Below are 27,408 nucleotides of genomic sequence, written 5' to 3'. Positions count from 1 at the left end.
TCTGGCACTGAACACTTGGGACTAACATGGGCCTGTGTGTAGACTTCTTGGCAAACCCAAGTCCAAACCCAGTAAGGGATCTGTTATTAGCAGCAGCTCAGTCCCTTCCTATGGCCCTATGATTCATGGTGGGTTAAGGGTGGGACTGGCTCAGGCTTTGGATCCAAACTCTTCCTCTGGAGACCTGACTTCGTATTTGCCTAGAGTGCAGGAAGATGAGGAAGTTTTGGGAAGGTGTGGAATGTATAAAATTGATTTAGCAAACTCTAGTTAATGAGACATTAAATGGGACATTTGTTAAAATTGAATTGTAAAGAATTGAAAGGGAAGTAATAAGTGTTTAATTAAAACAAATATTCTCTAATTAGGGGCTAACTAGATACAATTGGAATTAAAAATGGTGGGGCTGTTTGTTTTCAGTTAATTAGCAGTAAGGATCTGTTCTGGTGGATTGTCCCCACTTCAGCCCTTCTCCCTAGGTCCTCTCCTGGTGTGATTGGATAGTACAGGAATGGAAGGATGATCAACCTTGCTTCCTTAGCTCTGTAGAGAAGTTCTCCAGATGGACTGATTGGTCTGAGAGCAGGGGCCAATCTTAATGGAAATCTAATCTCACTCCTTCCCACTGAGCTGTCTTCTCTGTTCAGGTGGGATTTGGAATGTAATTCACTGAGAGAATTGCCATTAACTCAAGTTCATTCCAGTTTGGAGTTGTTGAGGTGGGGGGTGGGGGAATGAAGCCTCAGAGATTCCTAGCTCCTGAATTCCTGTTTATTTTGAGGATCTTTTATCTCCTAGCATATGAGATCTTTTCTACTGTGGTTCAGGAATGATCCAGAACTAGCCTAGACCACCTGGGGCTCTAGTCCCACTATATATGATGGGCATGAATTGCCTTGGTCAAATTATTTTCTTGATCATATGAGTAAATCTCTTTTGCTGCATTTTCCCCATTAGGAACAAGGAAAGGACATGATGCGCAGATCTTTTGGTCCCTAGAGTGTATGCGTCAGAATGACTTGCCTGCCTCCCAAGAGTGGCTGGCTTAGCTACAAGATAGCCTTAGGGGGTCAGCTGGGTAGCTCAGTGGATTGAGAACCAGGTCTAGAGACCGGAGGTCCTAGGTTCAAATTTGGCCTCAGACACTTCCCAGCTGTGTGACCCTGGGCAAATCACCCTTACCACTCTTCTGCCTTGGAGCCTATACTCCAATACTATATTGACTCCAAGACAGAAGGTAAAGGTTTAAAAAAAAAAAAAGATAGCCTTAGATTTAGAACTGGAAGGGCCCTCCTGGGCCATCTAGTCCAGCTTCCTTATCTCACCCATGAGATAATAGGGTCCCAAGAGGTGAAGAGACTTGCCCACAGTCACCTCTGAAGGAAGTGGTACAACACACTGTGCTCTTTTGGTGGTTCCTCAAGTTCTTGGCTGGGGAGGAGGGGAAGGTCTATCTGTGAATGGTTTGGTCTTTGAAGGCAGCACACCCACCCTATAGGCATCAACTTGCCAGCCCAAAGCCCAGAGACTCCCAGCATGCACAGCCTTGTCTCTGATATTTGCCTGCTGCTTGCTGAAGGAGGTCAAGTCTCCACATGAAGGCAGCACAGAGACCTCCAGGACCTCCCCACACTCTACTCTGCTTATTCTGCCAGGGTGCTCCGCCTCACTCGTCTGCCCAGAGAGATTGTGGAGCACAGTGAACCCATGCAAGTGGTCCGGTATGACCAGGGTGGGCACTACCATGCTCACATGGACAGTGGGCCTGTGTTTCCAGAAACAGCTTGCAGCCATACAAAACTCATCACTAATGAATCGTCCGCCTTTGAGACTTCCTGTCGGTAAGGCCCTACCATTACAGCATAATGAAAAGACGGTACTGAGAGGGTTCTGATTCCCAATGAGCCCCTGAATAGTTGGATGACCTTGAACAAGTCACCTTCTCTGGATTTGTTTCCTCTTCTGTAAAATGGGAGCATTAGACTTATTGCTCTTGGAGGTGCTGTCCAGTTCCAAAATTATTTGAGTCTCAATAACTGTGATGGCGACCCTTTGACATTTGTGCCAAAGATGGCACACAGAGACCTTTCTGTGGGCATGCGTGCTATCTCCAGCAGAGTTAGTTACTAGAAAGGCAGAGGAACTCTGGTAGAGCTGCTTCCTTCTCCCTCTCCCCCACACCTCCCTGCCCCTCTGTGGTTACTCCCTCCCCTGATCTCAGTGCTGAGGCCACTTCCCTCCCCTGTCTGGGGTGGGAGTGAGGGGTGGCACTTGGTCTGGGGAGTGGCACACTTCATGTAGTCTTGGGGGGGGTATGGCACATGTCTCTAAAAGGTTTGCCATCACTGCTCTATAACTAGATTTAGAAATGAAGGTGTGGTGAGCTTGCTAAGGTAGGGATTTCCAATGTGGCCCATTATAGAGTCCAGCTGGCCCCAGTCATTGCCTCTCTAACTTCACCCTTCCCATTTCACTCCAATCTAATCTCTTTTACCAAGAAGATTTGGCTTATCTGGAATAAGCTCATTTATAATATACTCATTTTCATCTCAATCTGTGATTTTTCATTCCTTTTATATCCCTCTTTCCCCCATCTCCTCTATGAACTTCTCATGATTATCTTTTCCCTTTCTTAATTTCTTCTCTTCTAAAAGTTTCTTTGACTATTTCAAAAGGGAAAAAAGAACACACACACACACACACACACACACATGTGCATGATCCTGATATCCCATCTAGCCATCAGTCTAGCCTCTCTTTCCCTTTGCTTTGAAACTCGGATGTATAGTTTTCATATACTATTCACTTATTCCCATTTTAACCCCTTGCCATCTGGTTCTCATCCCTGTTATTCTACTGTAACAGATCTCAGAGGTCAGCAATGACTTCCTTTTTACAAAATCTTACTTCATTTTCATTGACCTTTCTGGTGCATCTGATAACTACCAAATTTCTGCTCTTTTGGTCTCCTAATTTTCTACAGTTTTCTTCTCTGGTCCATTTGTTGACTCCTTTTTTTTCCCTTCATGACCCTAAATCTAAACAACTTGTTTGGACAGACTGAAAAGTTAGGGTTTCTAAAGAAAGATGTAGGAGTCCAGAGGTTTAAATGTTGCATATGACAGACTTTTTTTCATTTGTGAATAATTTTTTAACTGTTTTTTACTTTATTATAAGGGATAGTTCTCTGGGAGAAAGTGGAGGGAAGGATACAGTAGGAAATGTAAATGATGGATATTAATAGAAAAATTAGAATTTCTAGAATATTACTGGTTCTAACGTAGAAGAGAAGTAAAGGCCAGGCAGTTGAGGTTAAGTGACTTTCCCAGGGTAACATAGCTAGGAAATGTCTGAAGCTAGATTTGAATCCAGGACCTCCCATCTCCAGGCCTTGCTCTCTATCCACTGAGCCTTCTAGCTGTCTCTCTTCTAAGCATTTCTCATTGTTACACATATAGGTGTCCCTGACAGAAGAATAGAATTCTGAAGCTCTGTCCTTGGTTCTCATTGCTGTTGAATTCATCTAGGCCCATGGCTACAAATATCCCTTCTAGGTGAATGATTCACAAATCTAAGTCTTCAGCCTTGACCTCTCATCTGACATTCTCCAATCTCACATTTCCAGCTGCTTTAAGGAGATCTTTACCTTCTATAAGACTGATTTTTTTAACAGTGACAGGGATAACTCCAAACAGAACTAAAGCCTTTCTTAAAGTGTCCATCATACTTGGAACCGAACCTCCAGAAGTGGCCATTTGGTTGCTATTTTGCTCCTAGATCCTTAGCCTTTGGAAGGTATCTTGTAATATTATCACTCCTTTGGCTAGTGTACACAAGGGGAGTACTTGGTCATGCTCTGCTCATGTGGCTGACTGGTCATAGCCTCATTCCTGCTGTAGTTGATGAGACATTTGTAGAATACAGAACTAGAAGGGCCTTTAAAGTTCATCTATTTTAATCCCTCCCAGAGTAAAGTTCCTTCTGCAGTGTCCCTGACAAGAAGACATTTAGCCTCAGCAACAACTCCAGGTGAGGGAATTCCTTTTACTAATGTATATCAGCAACTATTAGGCAACATTTTAGAGAGTTGCTTATGGCACTGAGAAATGATGTGACTTGCCCAGGGCCATCGTTCTGGCCAATTTCTATCAGAGTTGGAACTTGAACCAGGATGATTTTGACTCTTAGGTCAGCCCTCCATCTAGTACACCCACTATGCCTCTCTATTGCCTTTCAGATACAAGAAGCTAGGAATCATATTCCTGCCTCCACCTCCATCCTCAGCCCTCAACGTTTTTTCCCCTATGAGGCTCAATCTCCCCATTTCCTTTAACCAGTCCTCACTTATAGCATAGTTTCTATTCCCCCTTGCCATCCCAGTTGCTCTTATCTGTGAATATCTCCAGATTGTTAATGTCCTCTTAAAATGTGGCATCTAGAACTGATCATCAAACTCCAAATGTTGTTTTCCCTGGATCCAACAGCAGATCTTGGACCTCGCTTATTCTGCTCGCAGTGCCTTAATTAATGAAATAAGCAGACCTAAGACATAGCTTGGTGGGTGGGGGTAGCAATTTACCAATTTCAGTTTGCTCCCTTTCTTACATGCCTGACAGCCTCAAATTTTAACCCTAAAATCTTAACTGTTATTCTCCCTTTTACTGCCTTACAGCTATGTGACTGTGCTGTTTTACCTGAACAATGTCACAGGTGGTGGGGAGACAACTTTCCCAGTGGCAGATAACAGGACCTATGATGAGCTGGTAAGTGAACACATATTGTAGTCCAAATGGCTCCCCTTGTGCACATTTCTGATGGTATGACCTTATCAGAAATTGACTGAGCAACTTCCACAGAGACTGTGAAGGATTTGGTCATCTTAAACTTGCAGAATCTGGAGAAGAGGAATGGCTACTGACCAAAGGGGAAGCCATTTTTACAGTGTGATCTGGGTCAGGTCTTTAGCTGAGAAGTCTTTCTCAGTGTCTTCCTGTGTAGCTTCCCAGAATGGCAGGAACTGGCTTTTTCTGACAAAAAGGGAGAAGGGGAGAGTCCCTTTGCTTTTAGAGGTGAATCTTCCTGCACTGACCCTTCAGACTCTCTCATTTGAGATGGAAACAGCTCATAGCCTACCCTGGGAGCTAAAACAGGTGGTACTTGGAGAGCTATACAAATCTGGCTTTCTTCCAGACTCAGGGGTGGGGAAATTTGACAAGAGGCAGGAGTTAGAAATACCCACCCATACCTCCCCTCTCTCTTAGGCTCTTCCTGTGTTGGCAGCACAAACACTTACTACTTGCTGTGCCACTTGCAGTCCCTGATCCAGAATGACATTGATCTCCGAGATACCCGGAAACATTGTGACAAGGGGAACCTGAGAGTGAAGCCTCAGCAAGGCACCGCTGTCTTCTGGTACAACTACCTGTCTGATGGGCAAGGTATAGTGCCTCCGCCACTGTGGCTTCAGTGGGCAGAAAGGATGTGCTTTTTCAGAAAATAAGCACAGGTCCATGGAATAGCCCCCTTGTTGAGGTTCCCCCTCTTTAGGTACTCTCATTAAGACTTTCGATGAGTTTCTTTTCAGGACTGTGAAGCTGGGGCCCTGGAATTCCTTTGAGAGGTACTTGCATTGGTTCTATCCTACCTCATTGTTAGTCCCTTCATTCCACTGGCCTGGATTTGAGGGGATGGGACAGAATGATTCCCTAAGGCCCATTACTGCTCTAACATTCTAGGTTTCAAAGCACCAGTGTCCTTTCATCATCTTAAATGAAACATCTGAATTGTAAAATTATAAAATCTTCTGTACTCCTGGTTACCTCTTCACCTTTTACTATCTTTTTCTGAACTTTCCCATTTCAATGAAGGTCCCTCTTGACACCTTCAAAGCTGCCTTTTGTCATTCTCACAGCTATGTGACTTAAAGATTGCCTCTGGAGTAGATGAGGCAACATTAACTGTTGTGGATGAAAGAACCTCAATTCCAGTTCTATCCTTTGGCTATGAAGGCTGGAAGTTACCGTCTCTATTTTGAAAAGGCTTGTAGAATAGTTGGAGAAACAATATATACCTATATGGAGAAATATTAGGTAATAATGAGACAGTATAGAAGACAACCAAAAATGAAATGGAAAACCCTTTCTATTTGTGTAACCTTGGAAAAGTCCTTTCCCCTTTCTGGGGCTCTTTTTTTGCCCAGTATCATTAAATAGTTGAATTAGATGATCTCAAGTCCTGCTAGCTCTGTACTCCTTGGGTCTAGTGCAAGCAGATCTCAGGGGAAGGAGAGATCCATCTTTGGACTGGAGTAATCCCAGGACACTTCATGAAGGAGGAGGTGGGCCTTGAAGGATTGGCAAAGTTTGGCTAGGGAGAAGAAGAGTGGGAAATGGGGAAGATATCCTAGATAGAATAAATTTTTGTCTTTATTTAGTGAACATTTACCGAGCACTGTGCCTGGCTTTAGCAGAGAAAGTCTAGAACAGTGGTTCTCAACCTTTCTAATGCTGTGACCCCGCAATATAGTTCCTCATGTTGCAGTGACCCTAAACCAAAAAATTATTTTGGTGGCTACTTCAAAACTGTAATTTTGCTACAGTTGTGATTCGGAATGTAAATACCTGATATGCATTATGTATTCTCATTGCTATAAATTGAGAGGTTGAGAACGGCTGGTCTAGAACAATTATGTGTGGGGTGTTGTGGTATGCTTACCTCTTGTCTCTGCTACTTGAGGAGTCTGAGGCTAGTAGATTCCTTAAGTTCAGGAATTTTGAGAGGCAGGGGGGCTAAAAGTTTCTATATTATTTTATCTGGGGCTTGAGCCCATAAATGGCTGATGCACTTTACAAGATGGGAGACCCAGTCTAAAAAAAGCTTAAGACATGGCCTTTGCCCTTGTAACTCATAGTGGGGGGAATATGATACATAGACAAATAATTGTATTACATACTGTAGGAAAGTGGTTACCAGAATTTTCCACATTTTTTTAACAAAACTTTGGCAGAATCCTTGGAATAAGATCTTTTAAAATGGTGATTTTTAATGGCTATTAACAAAAGAGAAAAGGTTTACTTAAAGAAATGGTTTGGGATGTTTTAGGGTTCTTTTCAGCAAAGTGGGAAACATTCCAGGGCAAGCTTTATGGCATTTGAATTGGGATTTAAAGGATGGGTAGGAATTCAAGTAACCAGTCCTTATATAGGACTGCGTAAGGGGTTGTTAGATTAGGATGGGGCAGAACAAAAGAAATATCATGAGTAAGGAACAGGACCTTTGGCAGGTGGGAGAGGTGGTAATATGAAATAAATTCACTTACAGTGAATGGATCCTTGGGCCTAGATTTAGGAAAACTGAATTTCAGATCCTGCCTCAGACACTCACTCTCACTAGCTTCGTGACCCTGGACAAATGGCTTAACTTAGATTTGCCTTAATCCACTGGAAAAGGAAATGGCAAACTATTAAGTGTCTTTGCCAAGAAAACCCCATGGGCAGTATTAGTGTGATGTGCTCCAAGGGGTCATGAAGAGTTGAATATGACTGAATGATTGAACAAGGCCCTGTACTCGGGTATGGGTACCTAGGCAACAAGCATTTATTAAGTACTTACATGCCAGACACTGTGCTAGGTGCCAGAGAAACAAAAGAAAGAAAAAAACAAAACAGTTCTTGATATCAAAGAATTTACAAATAGGGGAAGATACCTATAAAAGGACCATAGAATAGAGACTAAAAATGCTAAGGGAAAGACAGGACTCTTAATTGATTGAATATGAACAGAGCAGGGAAGAGGAAAGAGAGGATAATAGATAATAACCTAAGGTTATGAACATGAGTGATCAAGAGTCAGGAGGAGGTGAAAGTCTATGGGAAAAGATAAATTTACTTTGGAGCATGTTGATTTTGAGGTGCCAGTGAGCTATCCAGGTGAAGGAAGTTGTCTTCTTAGAAAGTCATAGATGTAAGTTTTAGAGCTCAGAAGGGAGACCAGGGCTGGAGGCAAAAACTGAGGTTATATTTAGAAACATAGAAACTGTGAACCCCTCTCTACCTTTAAGAGGTATATCCCAAACCTCTTTTACAAAAGGAAGACTCACTTTCAGAGCCTAGAGAAGCTCTGGATCCTAATCCATTCTCCAGATGGCTCTGATAGGTAATCAGTGTCATGAGTTCTTCCTGTCCAAGCTCTGTTTCCTTCGAGATCACTTATTGCTTGATCTTTCTCTCTCCAGGTTGGGTAGGAGAACTGGACGAATATTCATTGCATGGTGGCTGTCTGGTCACTCAGGGAACCAAATGGATTGCTAACAACTGGATCAATGTAGACCCCAGCAAGAGTCGACAGATCCATTTCCATCAAGAGATGGCTCGTTATGCCCAAGAGGAACTTGAGGCCCAAACTGAGTGGACAGTGGACAAGTCCTACAAGAATGTGCATGTAGAACTCTGAGGGTGGGGTTGGAATCAGAGATAGCAGCAGCCAGACTTGGAGCAACCTCTTCAGTGACAGTCACAGGAACGTTGGTATACTGTTTGCTTTCACTGGAAGCTGATAGTTCTTTGCCTTTTCTGCCAGGAAGACCCCCAGATTGGGGTGTCTGACCTTCCCCTCATTCAAGAGGCTATAAGATGATATCTGAGATATTAGATTCAGGGTGGTCAGAATATTGAATTAGCAAGAAAGTGTGGCATAATTACATCAGGCAACCATGAGCACCCAGAAAGAGCTCTGCTGCTCTATGTCCATGGAATTTCCCTAGGAAAAATGACCTAGAAGGATTTTCAAAGCAAGAAGGAATTTAGTTGGAGCCCAATTTTCCTCCAGTAATTACTACTTTCCCCATACAAGCCCAGGCTATAGCTAAGGAGGTTTATTTTGAGGACAGGTGGTCTCCTGGTGGAAGAAAGGGTTTAAAGTCAGATTTCACTTTCACACTGTGTAGTTGAGAATTTGAGTCCTTACACTATTTGTAGAAATGTCACTGTCACCAGGAAAAAAAGCTGATTTGGTGCTTAAGAATTCCAGAGGGTTTGGGGAGGTGTGGGTAGGAGAACACTGGCTAATTCCCAACTTTCTCTGGGAACTTGGATCCCTGAGGTGAAATCCTCCTTTTTTGTTTTTGTTGTTACACCATCCTGACAATGACCATGGTGGGTGTTTAAGTCTTCCCACTGTAAGGAATACTGTAGCCTTCAAAGCTTCATGCCTCTGATTCATAGGCCAGACTTCCTAGTGCTCAGGTTTTAACCTTGGACAGAGCTCATGTAGAAAAGAAATAATCACATGAAAGCTGAGCAGGATTGTAGAGATCAGCTCATCTGGCCCCCTCATTTTGAAGAAGAGGAACTGAGACCTAGAAAGAAGTGACTTGCCAAAGGTCACACTGCGTTGATGACAGAGCCAGGACTAGAACCCTTGCCAGCAGCAGGGTGAGGGATGATACCATATATGGGCACATAGCAATGGTTTCTTCTCAGGGGAGAATAGGTTTTAATCATGCTGAAGTATTAAATTATTGGGGTAAAAGGGAAATTTAAAGTGCAATAGTAACAATTTTACAGAATGGTGAAGTGATTTTTTTTCCATTTAAAGTTGTGTGTTCTTTGTGAGCAGTGGGTAACTGATATGCTAGATCCTGGGGGCTCTTCTTGAAGAGCAGCTGCCTATTTGCAACCTTAGAGGCATTTGCCATATACTAGAGGAGTCAGAAAATGTCTGCATCCCTTCTGAAATGGGAACACTCACTGCCCTTTCTGGTTCCTGGCCCTGTCTTTGTTATCTCTGCTCACAGTATCATACATCTGCAACTGGTGACTTGTGTACAACCATGCCGCATCCACTGATATATGCAAATGCTCCTGCAGCTACTGGGGTTCATCCTGGTGTATGAGTGTATTCTTCCCCCCCCCCCTTCTCTTTCACACCCCTACCACATTACAGATCCCTTAGAACAAAACCAAAGAGGCCTCTCTTTGTTTCTCCATCTAGTCATCCTAAGGTAGATCTCTTCCTTTCTTCTGGGAATGTTTTGTAGTAACTGACCAGCAGAGGGAAAGCTCATAATTGATATGTCTACCAGATTCATGAAAGAAGGGGCAGCTTGGGACTGCTCTATCTGCGGAAACTCAAGATCATCTCTGGAAACTAGACTTGAGCTGTCTCCTTCAAGAAAATTTATCTGCACAAAAAAGGCTCATCCAAAGTGTAACAGTTGAGGCCTGGGGCTTGGTTCATAAACTGTAAATGGTTAAGAACTGCACATCGACTTGGAATGATACACCCTACTCTTGAGTCCAAAGACTGGTCAGCTGCTGCCTTTTCTGTTGGCAGAGCAGGCTCCTGTTGGGCAGTGAAGAGTAACCTGGCTCTTTAAAGAAGTCTCAAGACATCTTTTTGTTATTACAGTTGGGAGTTTCCAGTGTTGATCCACATACCAATGAAGGAGACCCTGGTTCTTGGTCCTGGGAATTCGATGGGAGGGCCACCTTTCTGGCTCTTGGGAGGCTTGGGCACCTGGAATTCCTGCTCTAATCTAACAGCAGGGGTTGTTTGTGACTGGCAACTGTGCTGCTCCTTGCGGAGGCCAGGCCCTACCTCCTCCCCTAGGAAATCAGGGGGCAGGGCTGGAGCTGTTTCTCCCTCTCCTCCTTGCTTACTGCACACCAACCACCCCCACCACGCCTTTGCCCCTGGTTCTGAGGACTTTTTTTTTTTTTAAACCCTTACCTTCTGTCTTGGAGTCAATTGGCTCCAAGGCAGAAGAATGGTAAGGGCTAGGCAATGGGGGTCAAGTGACTTGCCCAGGGTCACACAGCTGGGAAGTGTCTGAGGTCAGATTTGAACCTAAGACCTTCCAGCTCTAGGCCTGGCTCTCAATCCACTGAGCTTACCCAGCTTCCCCCCTCCCCTCCCGCCAGGACCTTCTAAAACGGCCAAATAAAAAGTTAAACATTCGTGTGACCGGGCCTGTTTCTATAAAACTCAAGAGGGCAAGGGTCAAAGCACTAGTCTCAGCCCAGTAAAAGAACTGGGAACCGGTAGGGTCTAAAGTATGTGCAGCGGCCCTGCCTCCCGCAGGTATTAAATATTTCAGAGTCACGTGGGCTGCAAATTTGGGCTCGTTGGCTTCCCGTAGGAATGGACTGCTCCAATCATTTGCAGGACCGATTTGAAATAAAACGGACCAATGACTGCCAGCCTTGGATGATTTAGCCAGAGAAGGCGATAAGTAACACGCTGCTCCATTGGTTGTGGTGTCGCCTCCTATATGTGTGTGAGGAAGGCGACCTGTTAGGATCCTGCGTGTGTGTGTGCCGGCCTGTCGTACGGTCTCTACCTTCATTATGGAACCTCCCGTAGGGAAGGCGCAGTCGCTGCTGCTGCTAGCGCCAGTCACTGCCCTGCAGTGCGTGGGGGACCGAGTCTTGGCAGGTAAGGGCCCCTCTGCCTCAAACCTGTATTGGGCGGGGCCTGGGGGCGCGCGCATGTGTACAGGCCCGGGAGAAGCCGGGAATCCTTCCTCTTTGCGGGACGCGCTAAGCTGCCCAGAAAAGCCTCGCATAGTGCCCTTGGGCGAATCGCTTCCCCAGCGACACCACGCTTTCCTTTTGCCCCACAAGATAGTCGGAGTAGAATGCCTTGAAAGAGCCTAGTCTGGGATCAGAAGGTGGTAGGAGGGGGCCTGGCCAAGCTTTTTGAAACGGTACCTCCAGGACAGTAAACCAAGGCAGCAGTTACCTAGGACCAGAGTGTGAGATGGAGAACCAGCCCAGAAAAGAAGCAGCAAGAGAATTGGTAACAAGTGAACCTGGACAAGTCACTTCCCTTGTCCTCGGTTTCTCTCATCTCCTAAATGCAGGGTTGAATGAGGTCCCTTCTCTGAGCGCCTGTGATCCAACTGGAAGGATGCAGACTCTGGGAGAAGCTAGCAGAACAGGAAAGCTGATGGCAGCCAGGTCTGGGATCCCTCTCTCTGTTAGTTAGCCAAGTGCATCAGGCTTGTGGCTCTAACATTTTTTTCTTGGCAAATAAGATGATAGTAGCGTTTAGAGCTGAAAAGGACCTTGGAGATCGTCAGATACCTATTCTAGAGGAAGAGGACCTGTGAGGCCCAGAAAATAACTTTCTCAAGATCACACAGATAGTAATAAGAGGAGCTCAGTCTTTTTTGACTTGAGATCTAGTTCTCTCTCCTTTTACCTTGAGTTTGACAAGGCAGCTTCCTGGAGAGGGCATTTGGAACCCTGTACAAAACAGATAATGTTTGGGATCATCATAAAATGCATAGATTGTCTTCCTGAAAATGCTGAAATAGAATCAGGGCAACCAGCTCTACCCAGATGCCTTTAGTAAAGTAGAAATGCTGCCTAACTCCTAACTCACCAAAATCCCAATATTTAAACCAACCCCTTTACCTCTTGTTCTTTATCCAGCTTTTTCAGTAATCCCTATGCAAAAAACCCCAAAAAAACAAAAAACCTGTGCTCATACATTCAGAGTTTTATAACTACAGGTCTAACTGACCAACACAGTCAAAGAATTAAGCTGTCTCAGGGCCACCTTGCTACCTTGGTGCTTTATACTTATATCAACAGTAGGATAACTAGGTATCTCTGATGTTCTTAGCTCCAGAAATATTGGACTATCAGCATATTGCCATTGCTCCAGAATTTAGTAGCTACCAGGCCCATGGATAACTTTGGCCTCCAGCAACTGCTTGGTTGTCTATATGCACACACAAAAATAGATTAGTGAAACAAAATAAAGATACCAATCCAACCAAACACAGTCACCAAGCATTTTTTGAACACTTGTTATGTGCCAGGCATCTTGCCTGGGGTTGCAAAGAAAGGCAAAAAATAGTCATTGTCGTCAAGGAGTATACATTCATCTGCTGAAGGTGAAATTTAAGCTGACGCTTAAGGAAGCCAGGGAAACTAAGACAGGTGAGAGGGCAAGAACTTTTCAAGCCTTGGAGAAAGCCAATGTGAAGAGAGATCAATGTGGCATATTCAAAAAACTATATAAGTAGACCAGGGTCTCTGAGTATGTAGAAGGATAAGAATGGTCCAGGTTTTAGGGAATTTTAAATGCCACTTAGAGGAGTTTATAAACTGATCCTGATGATAACTAGGGGGATATTGAAGCTCATTGAGCAGAGAAGCTGTTAGATTGTAAGCTCTGAGAGGGCAGGGGCTGTCTTTCACCTCTTTTTTTATCCCCAGTGCTTAGTATAGTGCCTAGCATACAGTAGGTACTTAATAAATGTTTGTTGATTGATTGAGAGGTAACAAGAAAAGGTCTTTCAATTTGATAACTGGAGAAGGCAATTTCAGTTAAATAACACCAAAAGACAATTTACAGAAGGTTCAAAAAATAGTGAGAGTAGAGACATGATTAAAGGCTCCTTTTTCAAGTTATTATTAAAAAGTATGTTAAATGATAGGAAGAGGGGATGGTTGGATCAAGTATTTTTGGTTGAGATTTCTAAGCAGCATAAAAAGAACCATAGATACAGCACTTGAAGAGAAGAACTGGAGATGATAGTGGGGACAATTCACAGGGAGGGAATGTGTTCATAGATTTATGTAGAGGGGTTTGGCCTGGCAATAAGAAACACCACCTCTTCATCTGAGGATGGAATAAATGGCGATGTCTGAGAGATAGGAGATGAGAAAGGGAGATAGGAAATCTTTTTTGTGAATGCTCTCTTTTTTTGAGAGTGATGGTGAACTATGAGGTGAAGAAATGAGATTTGGAATAGCAACTGTGGAGAGTGGGTCAATTAAGGAAGAATAGAATGTTTCCCTTGATACTGTCAGGAGGAACCCATTAAGTTCAGAAAAAAATTTGTAGTGGGCTTTGTCAGCACAGTTTTGTGATTTTCTTCAGCTCTTTTCAGGAGCACATGAAGGGGAAAGAAGGATGCAAATGGTGGAAGTAATCCAAGACTGGGACTTGGCAAGGCATGAGCTTTGGACAAGAAGGCAAAGGAATCAATAGGTGGAGGAAAGCACAGAATTGGTTTGGTTTGTCAAGTGGTTGAGAGAGGGAAGGGAGGAGAATATAGCCAGTGCAAGGGCAGTAGCCTAGGGAAGAACCAAGGGGAGAAGGGAACGGAGGTCACAATGAGGTCAAAGAACAAGAATAGGAATTAAGGCATAGGGAAAGGTGGAATGATAAAAGGTTATGATTAGATACAAGAATTTCAGAGTGCATGAACATGTTAGAACACGCGTATGATAGAAAGGTCAAAGGTATAATCATCTTGGTGTGTAACTGGTGTGGAGTGGAGGAATAGATCATTGGAATAGAATAGATTAAAGAACTGTCAGGTTAGGGTATTTGAGGGTATCAGTATTTGTAGATATCCTCTAGGCAAGAGATGGAGAGGAGAGAAAGTTGTGAGTCAGGTACTAAACTTTTTTTTAACTCTTACCTTCTGTCTTAGAATCAATACTGTGTATTGGTTCCAAGGCAGAAGAGTGGTAAGGGCAAGGTAATGGGGGTCAAGTGACTTGTCCAGGGTCACACAGCTGGGAAGTGTCTGAGGCCAGATTTGAACCCAGGACCTCCCATCATTGGGCCTGGTTCTCAATCCACTGAGCCACCTAGCTGCTGAAGGCACTAAACTTCTTAGGGAAGAAAAGAAACTGTCCTAGGAAGTGTCTAGATGATAGCTAGTAGGGTCTGGATTGGCTGATAAATTTGTGTTGTGAAAATGTCAAAGAGGAAAGGGTTTCTGTTTGATAGTTAATAAATGTACTTAAGAAAAGTGATTAGCAGTATGGTGGGAAATAAATTTAGACTTTTTTCATGCAGTACTTACCCCAAGACTGTTGGAAAATGAGGTAATATATTTTCAATGCTTTGTAACCTTTAAAATGCTATATAAATAATAATTATTTCATACCACAGTGAATTTTCTAGCTGAATGACAAACATAAACTAAAAAGAGTGGAAAAATATCATTAATGAGGATGAGACATAGCTTTTTCATTATTAAATTAGTAGGATTAGTATAAATAAAACAGATTGTTTAGTAATATAATTTCTACATAACTTGAAACATTGAGAAAATATCATATAAATTATGTAATTGTACAAATTACATAAAGGATGTTAGTGGAATATTAGTAATAATATTTCCCAATAAGACAGCAGAAACCAGTATAAGGGAAAATAAGTTTGCAGAAAACTCATGTGAAACTCAATTCAGCCAAATCATCCCCAAATGTTTTGAAGGTGAAAAGTGTCAGAACACAAAAGCAAAAATCTGTTAACATTTCTATAGCAAACTATTTTCTTCAGGGAGGATGAAACCTTCACATTTATACTCTTAATATCTCAGTGCCCCATGTGCCAAGTAAGTTAGTGAAAGTGGCTCTACAGAAAATTATTCAGAAGGTGGGAGAGCTACTGGATCAGAAGAAGGCAGTGCCGAAAGCAGCATATGTCAGTGAGGATGTCAATTCTCAAGGCAGATAGTTGAAAAGGGGGAACTACCAAAAGAATAGAAAAAAAGAAAAGATAGTAACTACTGACCCATCTGCCCATTTTATCATCTTTATAAAATCTTTATGAAAATTTATGGACATATCAAGGGTATGAAGATTTTCTTCTAATGAGTTGTTTTGCATGTCTTTAAGATTATGTGTCATGTCATATAAGAGCCCAGATTAATTCAACTGGAAAGGTAACTTTGTTTAGTGATATTCACTGATTATTAAGATAATCAAGGGATAAGATAGACATGCTCCCCAGTAGGGTTTATCTCCACCTTTCAGAATGGCTGGCACAGAGTCCATAGGGAATAGTCATTCTTTATGGATGATGAAGGCCTCCAAATGTGCCTGTTTACAAATGATGATCATACTAATTGAATTAAGCCCCTGAACACTAGTGCCTACTAAATAAGATTGTCAGTCAGAAGAATTCCTTTTTCTCTCAGTTGCCCTGTCATTGAAAAAATGGAGTAAGTGAATAATGCCTTTTTTAACCAGTCAGAAGATCATAGATGGCCTCAGAGATCTGAGGTCACCCAGCTAAGTAAGTTTCAGGGGTAAGATTTGAACTTGCCTCTTTTTGGTACCAAATCCAGGCATCCAATCCATGATGCAATGCTCTAATATTGGTGGCTATGATAATGAAGTTTCATTCAACAAACATTTAAGCTCCTTTTATGTGTGAAGCATTCATAATGCAAAAACAAAATAGCCTTAAGGGAGAAACAGGGGAAGAATATGTCCATAGAAAATTAAGTACAACCTAAAGTTGGAATGGACATCTCCTTGAGTTTATCTATGAATATAAATATGTTAGATACCCCAGACCTGAAGCTGGGCTGAGAACTGAATGGGGAGGGAGAAAGAGAATCCAGCTGTGTTGCATTCAGAAAATTCTGCCTCAATTTCAACAAGCCCAGCCCTAGAAACAGAAAATCATATTTTAATAATCATTATTATTGTAGTGACCTTTAGTGAGAGTCATGGAATACAATAATTTCTAAAGAATCACACAAATGATCATAGCTGTCTACTGAACTTAAATAGACTGTAAAATTATCAACAATCACTTGCATGCCAAGAAGGGACATCAAAGATAGCCAAGTAAATCTTGACTGAAAAAAAAAAAGGTAGACTGGTGGTGTAGAAAGATCAAGAGTAACTGACAATGTACTGGAACTCACACAGTGTTTAAGAGGGGAAAAAGAGAAAGGCCCATCATGTGGGCTAATAAAATGTATGGACAAAAGTCACATGGATAGAGAAAATATGGAGGGCTTGTTATTTGTGTCATTAAAAGGGAACTATTATAAATCTATTCAAGTATTGGAAGTAGGACATGAAAAATTAAAGTGTATAAGGCACTTAAAAAAGAAGGTTAACTCCTAGTCTCTAAGAGATAAATGACCAAAGGATATTAACAGATAATTGACAAATGATGAAACACAATTTGTTAATCATCTGCTAAAATAAGGGAAAATCATACAGTTTAGTTGGATGGGATGGGGGGAGGTGGGGATGGACCAGCAAAACAAGTTTTAATTGGTTATTTAGCACTTTTTACTATTAAGTTTTATGGAAAGAATCTAAAATTGATAGGAAGGGAATTGAGCTCTAATACTGTTAGCTCACTGTGTAACTTTACTTCTCTATGATACAGTTATAGTTCTTGATCAGTAAAGTCAGCTAGTAATAACTACTCCATGTGGCAGGTGATTAGGGCGTGCATGATGCTAAATTGGGCAAGTTGATACAAAATATTAAAATTTTTATACAAACATAAGATGTTAATAAAGCAAACTTAAAGCAAGGAAAACCTGGGTTCAAATATAGCCTCAGGTAGTTACTAGCTGTGTGACCCTGGGCCAGTCATTTAATGTTTGCTCCAATTTTCTTATCTGTAAAATGGGGATAATAACAGTACCTACCTCCTAGATTTGTTGTAAGGATACAAATGAAATAATATTTGTAAAAGACTTAGCACCCTGCCTGGCACACAGTAGATGCTATGCCATTATTAGCTATTATTATTAAAACAATTACGTTGTCTTGGTGAGTGGTGGATTTGGAGTCAGAAGGCCTAGTTTTAAAATCTCAGGTTGGCAATTCTACCAAATTCCTTATATGACACAAATATGGTGCCTGGTACCTAAACCCGGAAAAGAAAAAAACAGAAAGAAAACTATAGAATAATCTTCTTGATTAATATCCATGCAAAAATCTTAAAATACTAATAAGGGGATTACAGCAATTTATTACAAGGATCATATACCATGATCAGATGGGTTTTATACCAGGAATGCAGGGATGATTCAATATTAAGAAAACTATTAGCATACTTGACTATATCAATAACAAAAACAACAGAAACCATATGGTTATATATCAGTAGATGCAGAAAAAGCTACAAAAACATTCAAGAACACTGTAATAAATGGAACTTTCCTCTTAAAAAAATAGTAATTCATCTGGAAGAACAAAAGATCGATAATATTAGGGGATTTAATGAGGAAAAAATGTGGAGAGAGGACTAACCATACCAGATCTCTTAACTGTATTATAAAGCCATAATCATCAAAACATCAAAACATTCAGGTATTGGCCAAGATACAGAATGGTGGACCAGTGGAGTAGATTAGTAATCAGTACACAGTAGGAAATGACCATAGTAACTTAGTATTGAATAAACCCAAAGGTGCAAGCTTTTGGTAGAAGAATTCACCATTTCACAAAAATTGCTAGGAAAACAACGGAAGAAACTGGGCACAGACCAACATCTCACACCATATACTAAGATAAAATAGAAAAATGATCTTGAAATAAAGGGTGATACCATCAGCAAATTAAGGGAGCACGGAATAGTTTACCTGTCAGATCCATGGATAAGAGAATTTATGAACAAACAAGACACAGAAAGCATTACAAGAAGTAAAACGGATAATTTTTATTAAATTTAAAAAGATTTTGTACAAACAAAACCAATGCAACCAAGATTAGAAGGGAAACAAATTATTTACAGCAAGTATTTCTGAAAAAGGCTCTTTTCTCAAATATTTAGAGAACTGAGGCATATATCCAAGAATACAAGTCATTTCTCAATTGATAAATGTTCAAAGGACATGAGCAGTCGAAATCAAAAACATCTTCAGTCATGAAAAAAGTTCCAAATCACTATTGATTAGAGGAATGCAGATTAAAACAACTTTGAAATATCACCTCACACCTATTGGATTGACTAATATGACAAAAATGGAAAACGATAAATGCTGGAGATGATGTGAGAAAATTGGAACACTGATAGATTGTTGGTGGAAATATGAATTAATACAATCATTTTGGAGAACAGTTTGGAGCTGTGCCCCTAAGGTTATAAGACTGTGCATACCCTTTGGTCCAGTAATACCACTACTAGGTCTATATCCCAAAGAGATCACAGAGAAAAGAAAAACACCTATGTGTACAAAAATAGAGCAACTCTCTTTATAGCAGCAAAAAATTGGAAACTAAAGGGATATTCATCAGTTGGACAATGGCTGAATGAGTTATGGTATGTGGTTGTAATGGAATAATATTGTGCAATAAGAAATGATGAATGGGATTATTTCAGAAAAACTTGGAAAGACTTCTATGAGCTGATACAAGGTGAAGTGAGCAGAACCAGGAGAGCATGTTTTACAGTAATGGAAATATGATGATGATTAACTGTGAAGGACTAATTATCAGCAATGCAAGGATCCAAGATTAAGGGACTGATGATGAAAAGTGCTATCCACAGCCATAGAAGGAACTGTCAGAGTATGAATACAGACCAAACCATGCCATTTCTTGCCTTATTTCCTTCATGAGTTTTTTCTTATGTATCTTCTTTCACTACATGAGGAAAGGGAAAGTATGTATTGCATGACAACACTATAATAGCTTGTATCAAATTGCTGCCTGTGGAGAGGGGAGGGGGAGGGAGGGAGAGAATCTGGATTGCAAAAGGTCAGAAAGCATTTGTTAAAAAGTTGTTTATACATGTTAGTAAGAAAATAATAAAAGGAAAGTTCATTAAAAAACAACAACAGCAACAAAAAACCTTGGGTCACCTGCTACTTCTTTATGGTCTTAATCAGTTAAACTCTCAGGGTTTCCACAAAATGATTGGAGATTGGAGATCTGACATCCTTTCTGCCTCTGAATCAATGATTCTAGAATAGGGTTTTGTGAGCCCCACATTTCTTCTAAGGTCACATTTATAGGGACTTATCTTCCTCTGAATCTATGTGATGGTAACCTTGGTTTTATTTTACTATTTTGCTATCTAGGTGAAGGGCCTAACCTACTAATCTATTGCTTGGAATCTGGTGAGCAGCTTGTAGTGACCAAGTGTGTGCCAAGTGTTCTCAGTCATTACTACATCCATGGCATCAGGGAACTTCAGAGCCCATCTTCCACGAAGGCATCAGAGACAACTGTGGCTGTCTTTGGAAGCAAAGGCCTCCGTGTCCTGACATTGAGCTGGGGAGAGAAGGCAGAGAGTCTGACGTGGATGTCTCAGCTCTGTGAACTTCATGACTGGATCTGGGATCTTCACTGGGTCCAGGGCCCTGGAAAAGCCACTCTTGCCTTGGCCCTAGCCCTGGGACACAACTCAGTGGTCCTGTATGACCACATCCACCAGCAGATCTTGCAAGAGGTACACTGTGAGGAGACATGTATTATCTATTCTGCTTGCTTGGCAGGGAAGGACTGGCAGGAGCTGGTGCTGGTTGCTGGCACCGTCTTTAACCAGCTTGTGATTTGGCACCCAGCTGATTTCACTGGTGAGGAAAGAAGAGTCAAAGTAGAAAGAAGGATAAGTGGGCACAATGGAGTCATCTTCAGTATCTGCTACCTGGAGAGTAAAGGCCTTTTAGCCTCAGCCTCTGACGACCGGAGCATTCGGGTCTGGAGAGTGGGGGACCTGAGGGCCCCTCTCAGCTTAGTTCAATGTATCCTAGTGTGTTATGGTCACCAGTCCAGGGTGTGGGCTGTCCAGCTCCTAGACAATTACATTATTAGCATTGGTGAGGATTCAGCTTGCATTGTATGGAATTACAGTGGTGAAATAGTTCAGACCTTTAAAGGACACAAAGGTCGTAGCATCAGGGCTGTGACGGTGCACCAGACACAAGCCTGGATGGTCACTGGTGGAGCTGATTCAGGCATTAGACTTTGGCCCCTTAGAGGGAACAGGCTTCTGGGCAACAGCCTCCTACCACTCCGTTTCAGCTCTTTTACAAAGAAGGGCTCTCCAAAAGCTTTAACGTTAGTCAGTAGCTCATGGCTTCTCGTGATGACTGACATTGGAGCTGTTTATCTATATGACTTGACAATTAAACAGTGGAAGTTCATCTTGGATGATATCAATTACCAGTCCTACAATTTATTGGATGCAGTTCAGCTCCCTGGTGGCAGTGTGATATGTGCACTGGGGAACCTGGAGGGCCGCATTAAAATATTTCCCCTCCACTACCCACAAGAGGCAAAGGAACTGAAGCTTTATAAAGGGAAGGTCCACGGGCTGAGCTGGGTCACACGCCAGCCCCAGGATCCATTAAGGCACGATTCGTGCTGTGCCCTTTTTTTGTCTGGCCCAGATGGGGTCTTGTCATGGCTAGATGTCTCATTCTGCCCTTTAGGAAAAGTAGACAAGGTGGTGGAGCGGCGGCGCTATGTTCTGCCCCTCTGCAAACAAAGGTGGCACACATGCCTCACCTTCTTACCCCAAGGGGACTTCTTTGTGTGTGGTGATCGCAGGGGCTCTCTCCTGTTGTTTCCTTGTGGAGCAGCCACTGTCAAACCCAGCAGGGAAGAGAGAGGGGGAAGGGAGAGTGGCAGCAGTACTGATGGGGAGGAGTCTGATCATGGATCCGATCGATCTCTCTCCCCTGGGGAGGGAGCCCCTGTTGACCTTCTGTATGGGATTCATGGGAAACAAGGGGTTACCTCAGTGACCTACCACAAGGGCTACGTCTATAGTACGGGCAGGGATGGCTCCTTCCAACAGCTTTGTGTGCTAGGTCAGCAGCTCCGGCCTCTGTGGAAACAGAAGCCCTGCAAAGGCATGGACTGGGTGGCTGGGCTCAGCTTTGCCCCTGATGAAAACCTGCTTGTCCTTGGCTTCCATTCTACTGACTTTGTTGTCTGGAGCCCAAGGACCCACGAGAAGCTTCACAAAGTGCCCTGTGGTGGAGGCCACCGTTCTTGGGGTTACACCAGCACTCCAGCCACCATGGTCTTTGCCTATATCAAGGCAGGGGATGTCATGGTGTATCAGGCCCAGGAGGGAGGCAGCAGCTGCCAAGCAGTCCTAAAGGAATCTCTGCATGGCCGAGAGCTCACTTGTGTGAGGTATGTTGGAAGTATGAAGACTCAAGAGGGGAGCAACACCACTGACATCCTGGTCACAAGCAGTGAAGACACAACAGTGAACATCCTGGCTTTCGTAGCTGCTTCCTCCACAGTCTTTTTGCTTGCCACTATCAATAACCACATTTCTAGTGTTCGGACCCTGGCACTGTGTGAGGCAAACACTAATGGTGGAGAAGCAGAGACAGGCCTCAGAGCCCTCCTGTTCTCTGCTGGCAGTAGGGCTGAGATGCAATGCTATCAACTCCTGGTCATGCCAGACCTCACCACCCAGGCAGGGCTTACTTGCCGGGTTACTCATCTGATTTCTCACCGGTTAGATGAGCACTGGGACCGCCAGAGGAACAAGCACAAGGTTATTAAGATGAACCCTGAAACCAGGTACTTGGGGGGTCAATTGGGGAGTTTGAGAAAGCGTGCTCACTAGAATTAAAGAGAGGGCCAACCCTGGAAGCCTTGGTCTAATGAGGTCTTCTTTTCATTCAGCAAATAATTGTCACACACCTACTGATGCATAACCCTGGCCTATTGTCGTTGGGAGACACAAAATATCTGGTCCTGCTTGAGGAGAAAAGATAGAGACAGTTAATACTAGTACAGCGTAGAATGTAGTAATTGCCATTAATGTTGTATAGACTGCTCAGAGGAGGTTGAGAGCAGGAACAACTTCATGGAGGAGGTATTCTAGGTGGAGGGCAAAGACTTATCTTTCCTTTTTTCCTCCCTGTGCTACAAGGATGGTTTCTCTGCTTCTGGGAGAGTGAAAGGGGCTATTTGAACATTAAGACTCATGTAAACAGAAAAATCAGTACAAATGTCTTAAAAGAATGCATTTAAGATTTAAGGAAATGAGCTAGGATGGTAGCAGTGAGGGAAAGGGAGAGGAGAAAGGATGGATATAGAATCAATAGGATTTAGCAATTGGTTGGGAGCATGAAGTGGATAGGGATGAGCCAAGTAGATCCCCAAGCTTCCCTCCCTGGGAACTCTTGATCTCATGAGGGGACAGTCCGTCCCTTTAGGGATGTTTCTGTCCTGTTAGGAGGTTGAGATAAATTTGAATAGAGAAAAAAAAATCTAACATTTAACAAAAGTCTTTTTGAGCAGTTGCCATCTGGCTAATGTGTCTCCTATGGATTGCTGGTCTACCGAGTCATGCTAAAGTTATCACTATGTCTAAGTTATATAACTATAACTAGAGAGCAATTGAATAGAGCCTGAGTTCCTAAGAGCCATTGGATAGTAATTATTCCCTCACTGGTATTAATAGTTTATCTCTGACCTCAGGTACATGTCCATTGTCGTGGTGACCAGTCCTCAGCAATCTGGGTTTGGCCTTGTCCTGGCTGCAGCCTGTAGTGATGGATCTGTGAAGTGAGTAGCACATTCTGTTTTAAGGACAACTCCCCATGGTGTTGCTGGTTTGGTGGGGGGACAACGGACATTAAAGAAGCTTCAGAGGGAGGTGGAGATAGGGACAGGACAGGGAAAGAATACTTCTCTGCTAGAGAAACTTGTAGGAGAGGTCATATAAATGACAGGCTTTTCACACTTTTTTCACTTACTTTTGAATGAGAGTGTAGTCCAGAAAATGTGATTAGTAACTTCTCATTTATCTGCATGTACATTATCATTTAGAAATGCAGATTTAAAATACTGGGCGAGTTTCCCCACAGTGCCAAGTAGGAATAATTTATTATAGTATTGAATTATACTAAACAAAACCTGAGAGGAAGAGAGAATAAAACTAATCACAGTGTTAACACTTATATAGCTCTTAAAGTGTCCAAAGCATTTTACGTACTGTATTTCATTTGATCCTTCACCAGCCCTGGCAGGCATCTGTGGTAGGTGTTATCTCCATTTCACAGAAGAGGAAAACAAGGCTTGGTAAGGTTAAATGAACTGCCTGTGGATACATAATGTCAGAATCTCAGTATTTATCACATCCCACAAAAGTGAGAAGATGCACAGACATTTGCACAGCAAATTCCAGATCAAATAGAAATCATTTGGTCATAAAACTTTATTGTCACGGCCCCAATGAGAGATAACTGTGTAGTCTTGATTTCCTCCTGTTGTTTTCTGCAAGACTCTTTCTGGTAGATGAATTGGCTCGAAAACTACAGCTCTTAGCAGAGTCCTTTTACCATCAACGCTGTGTCCTGAAGATCCAGACATTTACCTACGAGGCAGGAACTGGGACAAGGTGAGTCAAGCCTTGGGCCTCTGTAGGAAATTGCTTCAAGACTATCCCTTAAACCATTCTGAGCATTTGGCCTGAACAACCAAAGAAGTCTCTTATTCACAGAGAACTATCATTAGCCAGCAAAGATGTTGACAGACTTGAGAAAGATACAGGGATGAGAGAGAAAGGAGGAGGAGTACACATTGGAGGCTGTGGTCTGCAGTCAGCTCATTGAGCCAGTTATTCCCTGGTCTCAGTAGCCCTGGTACTGAAAACTTGAACCTGCATTCTGTTTCTTATTAGGGTAGGGGGTTGGGCCAAACAAGAAAACCAGCAGTAACTCCACTCCAATTTGATTTCCCCACCACAAGCTCATAAAACGAGTTTCATGAAAATCTTGTGCTAAAAATAATGGGGGAGTGGGCAGAGTTCTCTTCTTGATGCCCTGGAAAGTATCTTGTGAGGCAGCTGGACCACCTTTGTCTAGCAGCATCTGAAAATGCTTCCCCCTTTACAGAAGTGTGGTCCTGTGCAGCGCAGCCACAGATGGAAGCATTGCATTCTGGGACATCACTGCTACCTTGGACCATGGCCTTAGGGTCATGAAATCACCAGAAAGAACCCAGCTCCCCTGTGGTAAGTGTTGCTCTGTTTCCCTCACTCACGATTTTCTCAGTCCTATAGTTCTCCTTTCCTTCTGAATAGTCATTAATCTTTTTTAATAACTCATTCCTTTTATTAGATTCATTCATCTTTGATAGGGTTTTTGCTTTCTCTAGATCTGGGATGTCCCTTTCTGACCATCCAAGCACACAGCTGTGGGGTGAACAGTCTCCACATCAGAGAGATTCGTGCAGGGCAGTATCTTGTGGCCAGTGGCAGTGATGATGGCTCCATCCATGTCTGCCTGGTTGCTGTGGAAATGCCCCTAATTCCACAGGACTCTTCACAAGAGCCCAGAGAGCTCACTCCAAAGACCTGCTTGCACATGATGCAGAAGTTTTCTGTGGTTTCTGCTCATTCCGCCCATGTGACAGGACTAAAGGTCCTAAGACCAGACCTCTTGGTCTCTGCCTCTGTCGACCAGCGCCTGACATTTTGGAGCTTGGGACCTACTGGCCTAGCTTTTGTGAGCAGCAAAGTGTGCCATGTGGCAGATGTGTCTGACATTGACTGCTGGGCCAGTGGGACGGGCAAAAGCTTTCACTGTGCCCTCTCTGGACAGGGTTTGGAGATCATCCTTTGGACAGGGTGAGCAGTACTCTGGAAACAGCCAGGAAATCCAATCTGGGGCTGGACTTCATGGAAATGTTGTCCCCAGCAATACTGGTTCTGTCCCTACCCCAGGCAACTTGTCAAATACCTGACCCTGCTCAGTGAAGGAATAAAGAAACTAAAAGTGAGCCTGGCACCTGAGAAACCTTATTTCATGGAGAGAACAAAAGACTTGGAGGATGTTGGAACATAAGGTAAGGAGGAGTGGATCTGAGAGGCTGTAGCAGGCTATGTCCTCCTGCACAGCTACAAGACTGAGACCTCCAGTCTAGACAGATACAGTGCAGTGAGCAAATGCACTCCTCTGATTCTGGGTCTTCAGTGTCATCAGTCAGTAAACAGTAATGTGGAGAATCTGGGAGGATCTGGCCCATCTGAGAGAGGGCAGCCTCCAGGGCAAAGAGTGCTGAAGAATTTCTGGAGGACATGAAGGTGCCTTATGTGGTGTAGATTAAAATTCTGGAAGTTGTTTTTGAGATGCCTTCTTTGATATGTAAATAGGCTCTGGGAAGGTTTGGGACATTTCCTGTGTCACAAAACTATAGTCTAGAGAAGTTCACATTTCTAAATCAATTTAAGATTTACAAAGCAAGGGTCCAAAGAGCACTATTCGTACTTTACAGATGAGGAAACAAGTTAAAAAGCCGAAGTGACTTGCCTGAACTGTCAGAGCTGAGATGTGAACCCAGGTTTCTCCTGGTTCCAAGTCCAGACTTTTCTCCACTCCATCTTGCTACTGCTCTAAAATGAATTAGCTAGGAATTAAAGGATATTTAGGAGCCAGATTTCTCCTCTCTTCTTGTCATTGATCCCAACTAATCCCATCTGGCATTTGACATCAAAAGCAATGGATTTTCTCCCTGCTGGGTCACTGTCCTATCATCCCTTCTATCATCTTTGGGCACAATATTACTTGCCTTTCCCCGCTTTCATTTTGCATTGCAATCTCCTAGTTGCTTTCCCACCCTCCTTCATTTAATACAGCTTTTTCTCTTGTCCTTTGGGTGGATGTTACCCCGCAGGTAACTGCAGGGTCCTAAAGGCCTTTTGAGGGGCCAAGTCTTGCCTTGGAGGTGGGGTGGGATCAAAAAATAGCTTCATCTCCTTCAGGAGTCTTTCTACATCAGCCTTATCTAAACAGTGCCTGACTCCCACGGTTTTCAGATCCTCTGAAACCCTTTATATTCCGAGTTTCAACATCCTAACTCAACAAAACTGCTCCTCCAAAGTACCTACTTAATTTGACAATTGATTGCCTTCTCCTAGAGACTGCTCTCTGGGCTTTCATGACACTATTCTCTCCTGCTTCACCTGAATGGTTGCTCCTTCTCAGGCTCCTCATTCACATCCCAGCCCTAACTGGAGGCAATTCCCAAGGTTCTGCCCTCTTCTCTCTCCCTGGGGAGCCTTCTTAGCTCCCATCGCAGGTGACAACCAGCCCCAGCCTCTTCCCTGAACTTTAGGCCAGCATCGCCAGTTTGCATCTTGTACATAACAGATACCTGAGACCCAACGTGTCTAAAAGCCAACTTCTTTTTCCCTGGCCTATGTTCCCTTCTCCCAAGATTCCATATTTCTGTTAAAGGCACCACCACCTTTCTAGTCTCCCAGCTTCATAACAGCAGCATTCTGTCCCTCATTTCACATACCCAGGCAATCACCATAGCTTGCCGCAACATCTCTTCCCCTGGACCCCTTCTCTCCATTCACACAGCTACCAGTTTCCTTCCTTACCTAAACCTCTTGCTTAGATGACTACAAATGACTTCTAGTTGGTCTTGCTGCTTTAGGTCTTTTACCACTCTAGTACATACACTGAAGCCAAAGTAATTTTCCTTATATAGAGGTCTGACCGTACGATTTCTCTACTCTGCTCACTCCAGGGCCTTCCCATTTTCTCTAAAACCAAGCACTCTTAACTTTTTGTTGTTAGGAACTCGTACTCAGAATGTTTCTAAAATCACAAAATAAGTATACAAAAGAAATTAATTATATGGAAAGTTATCAAAATAGTGAACAGGTTCACAAGCCCCAGATTCTCTAGAA

At 42.8% G+C, this 27,408-nt stretch overlaps 2 protein-coding genes across 5 annotated transcripts in view; both read left to right on the top strand.

Annotated features, from left to right (window-relative positions):
• Nucleotides 1-9,963, top strand: part of P4HTM (prolyl 4-hydroxylase, transmembrane) — a 32,245-nt gene extending 22,282 nt beyond the window's left edge. For 2 of the 4 annotated variants that reach the window (XM_001377625.4, XM_056805086.1), the window contains exons 6-9: nt 1,656-1,841; nt 4,673-4,763; nt 5,315-5,438; nt 8,234-9,963. In XM_001377625.4, the coding sequence (XP_001377662.1) occupies nt 1,656-1,841; nt 4,673-4,763; nt 5,315-5,438; nt 8,234-8,451 (619 nt within the window). In that variant the 3' untranslated portion in view covers nt 8,452-9,963. Of the gene's footprint in view, nt 1-1,655; nt 1,842-4,672; nt 4,764-5,261; nt 5,439-8,233 lie in introns of all 4 variants that reach the window. The other 2 variants (XR_008913477.1, XM_056805088.1) reach the window with 2 other exon arrangements.
• A 1,214-nt stretch (nt 9,964-11,177) lies between these two features.
• Nucleotides 11,178-25,836, top strand: WDR6 (WD repeat domain 6). Its single transcript, XM_056805085.1, has 6 exons — nt 11,178-11,433; nt 19,814-22,280; nt 23,187-23,273; nt 23,992-24,108; nt 24,605-24,723; nt 24,867-25,836. The coding sequence occupies exons 1-6, from the start codon at nt 11,346-11,348 to the stop codon at nt 25,340-25,342; spliced, it is 3,354 nt and encodes a 1,117-aa protein (XP_056661063.1). The 5' UTR covers nt 11,178-11,345; the 3' UTR covers nt 25,343-25,836.
• Nucleotides 25,837-27,408: the final 1,572 nt, after the last annotated feature.

Source organism: Monodelphis domestica, chromosome 7, assembly GCF_027887165.1.
Source record: "Monodelphis domestica isolate mMonDom1 chromosome 7, mMonDom1.pri, whole genome shotgun sequence".
NCBI lineage: Eukaryota > Metazoa > Chordata > Mammalia > Didelphimorphia > Didelphidae > Monodelphis > Monodelphis domestica.
This window is presented reverse-complemented; position numbering and strand designations above follow the sequence as displayed.

Bases quoted from the DNA above. Each gene is read 5' to 3' on its own strand.
- WDR6 (XM_056805085.1), top strand. From the start codon at position 11,346: ATGGAACCTCCCGTAGGGAAGGCGCAGTCGCTGCTGCTGCTAGCGCCA. The intron at 23,274-23,991 runs GTGAGTAGCACA...GTTTTCTGCAAG, and splicing joins TGTAGTGATGGATCTGTGAA to ACTCTTTCTGGTAGATGAAT. The intron at 24,109-24,604 runs GTGAGTCAAGCC...CCCCCTTTACAG, and splicing joins GAGGCAGGAACTGGGACAAG to AAGTGTGGTCCTGTGCAGCG.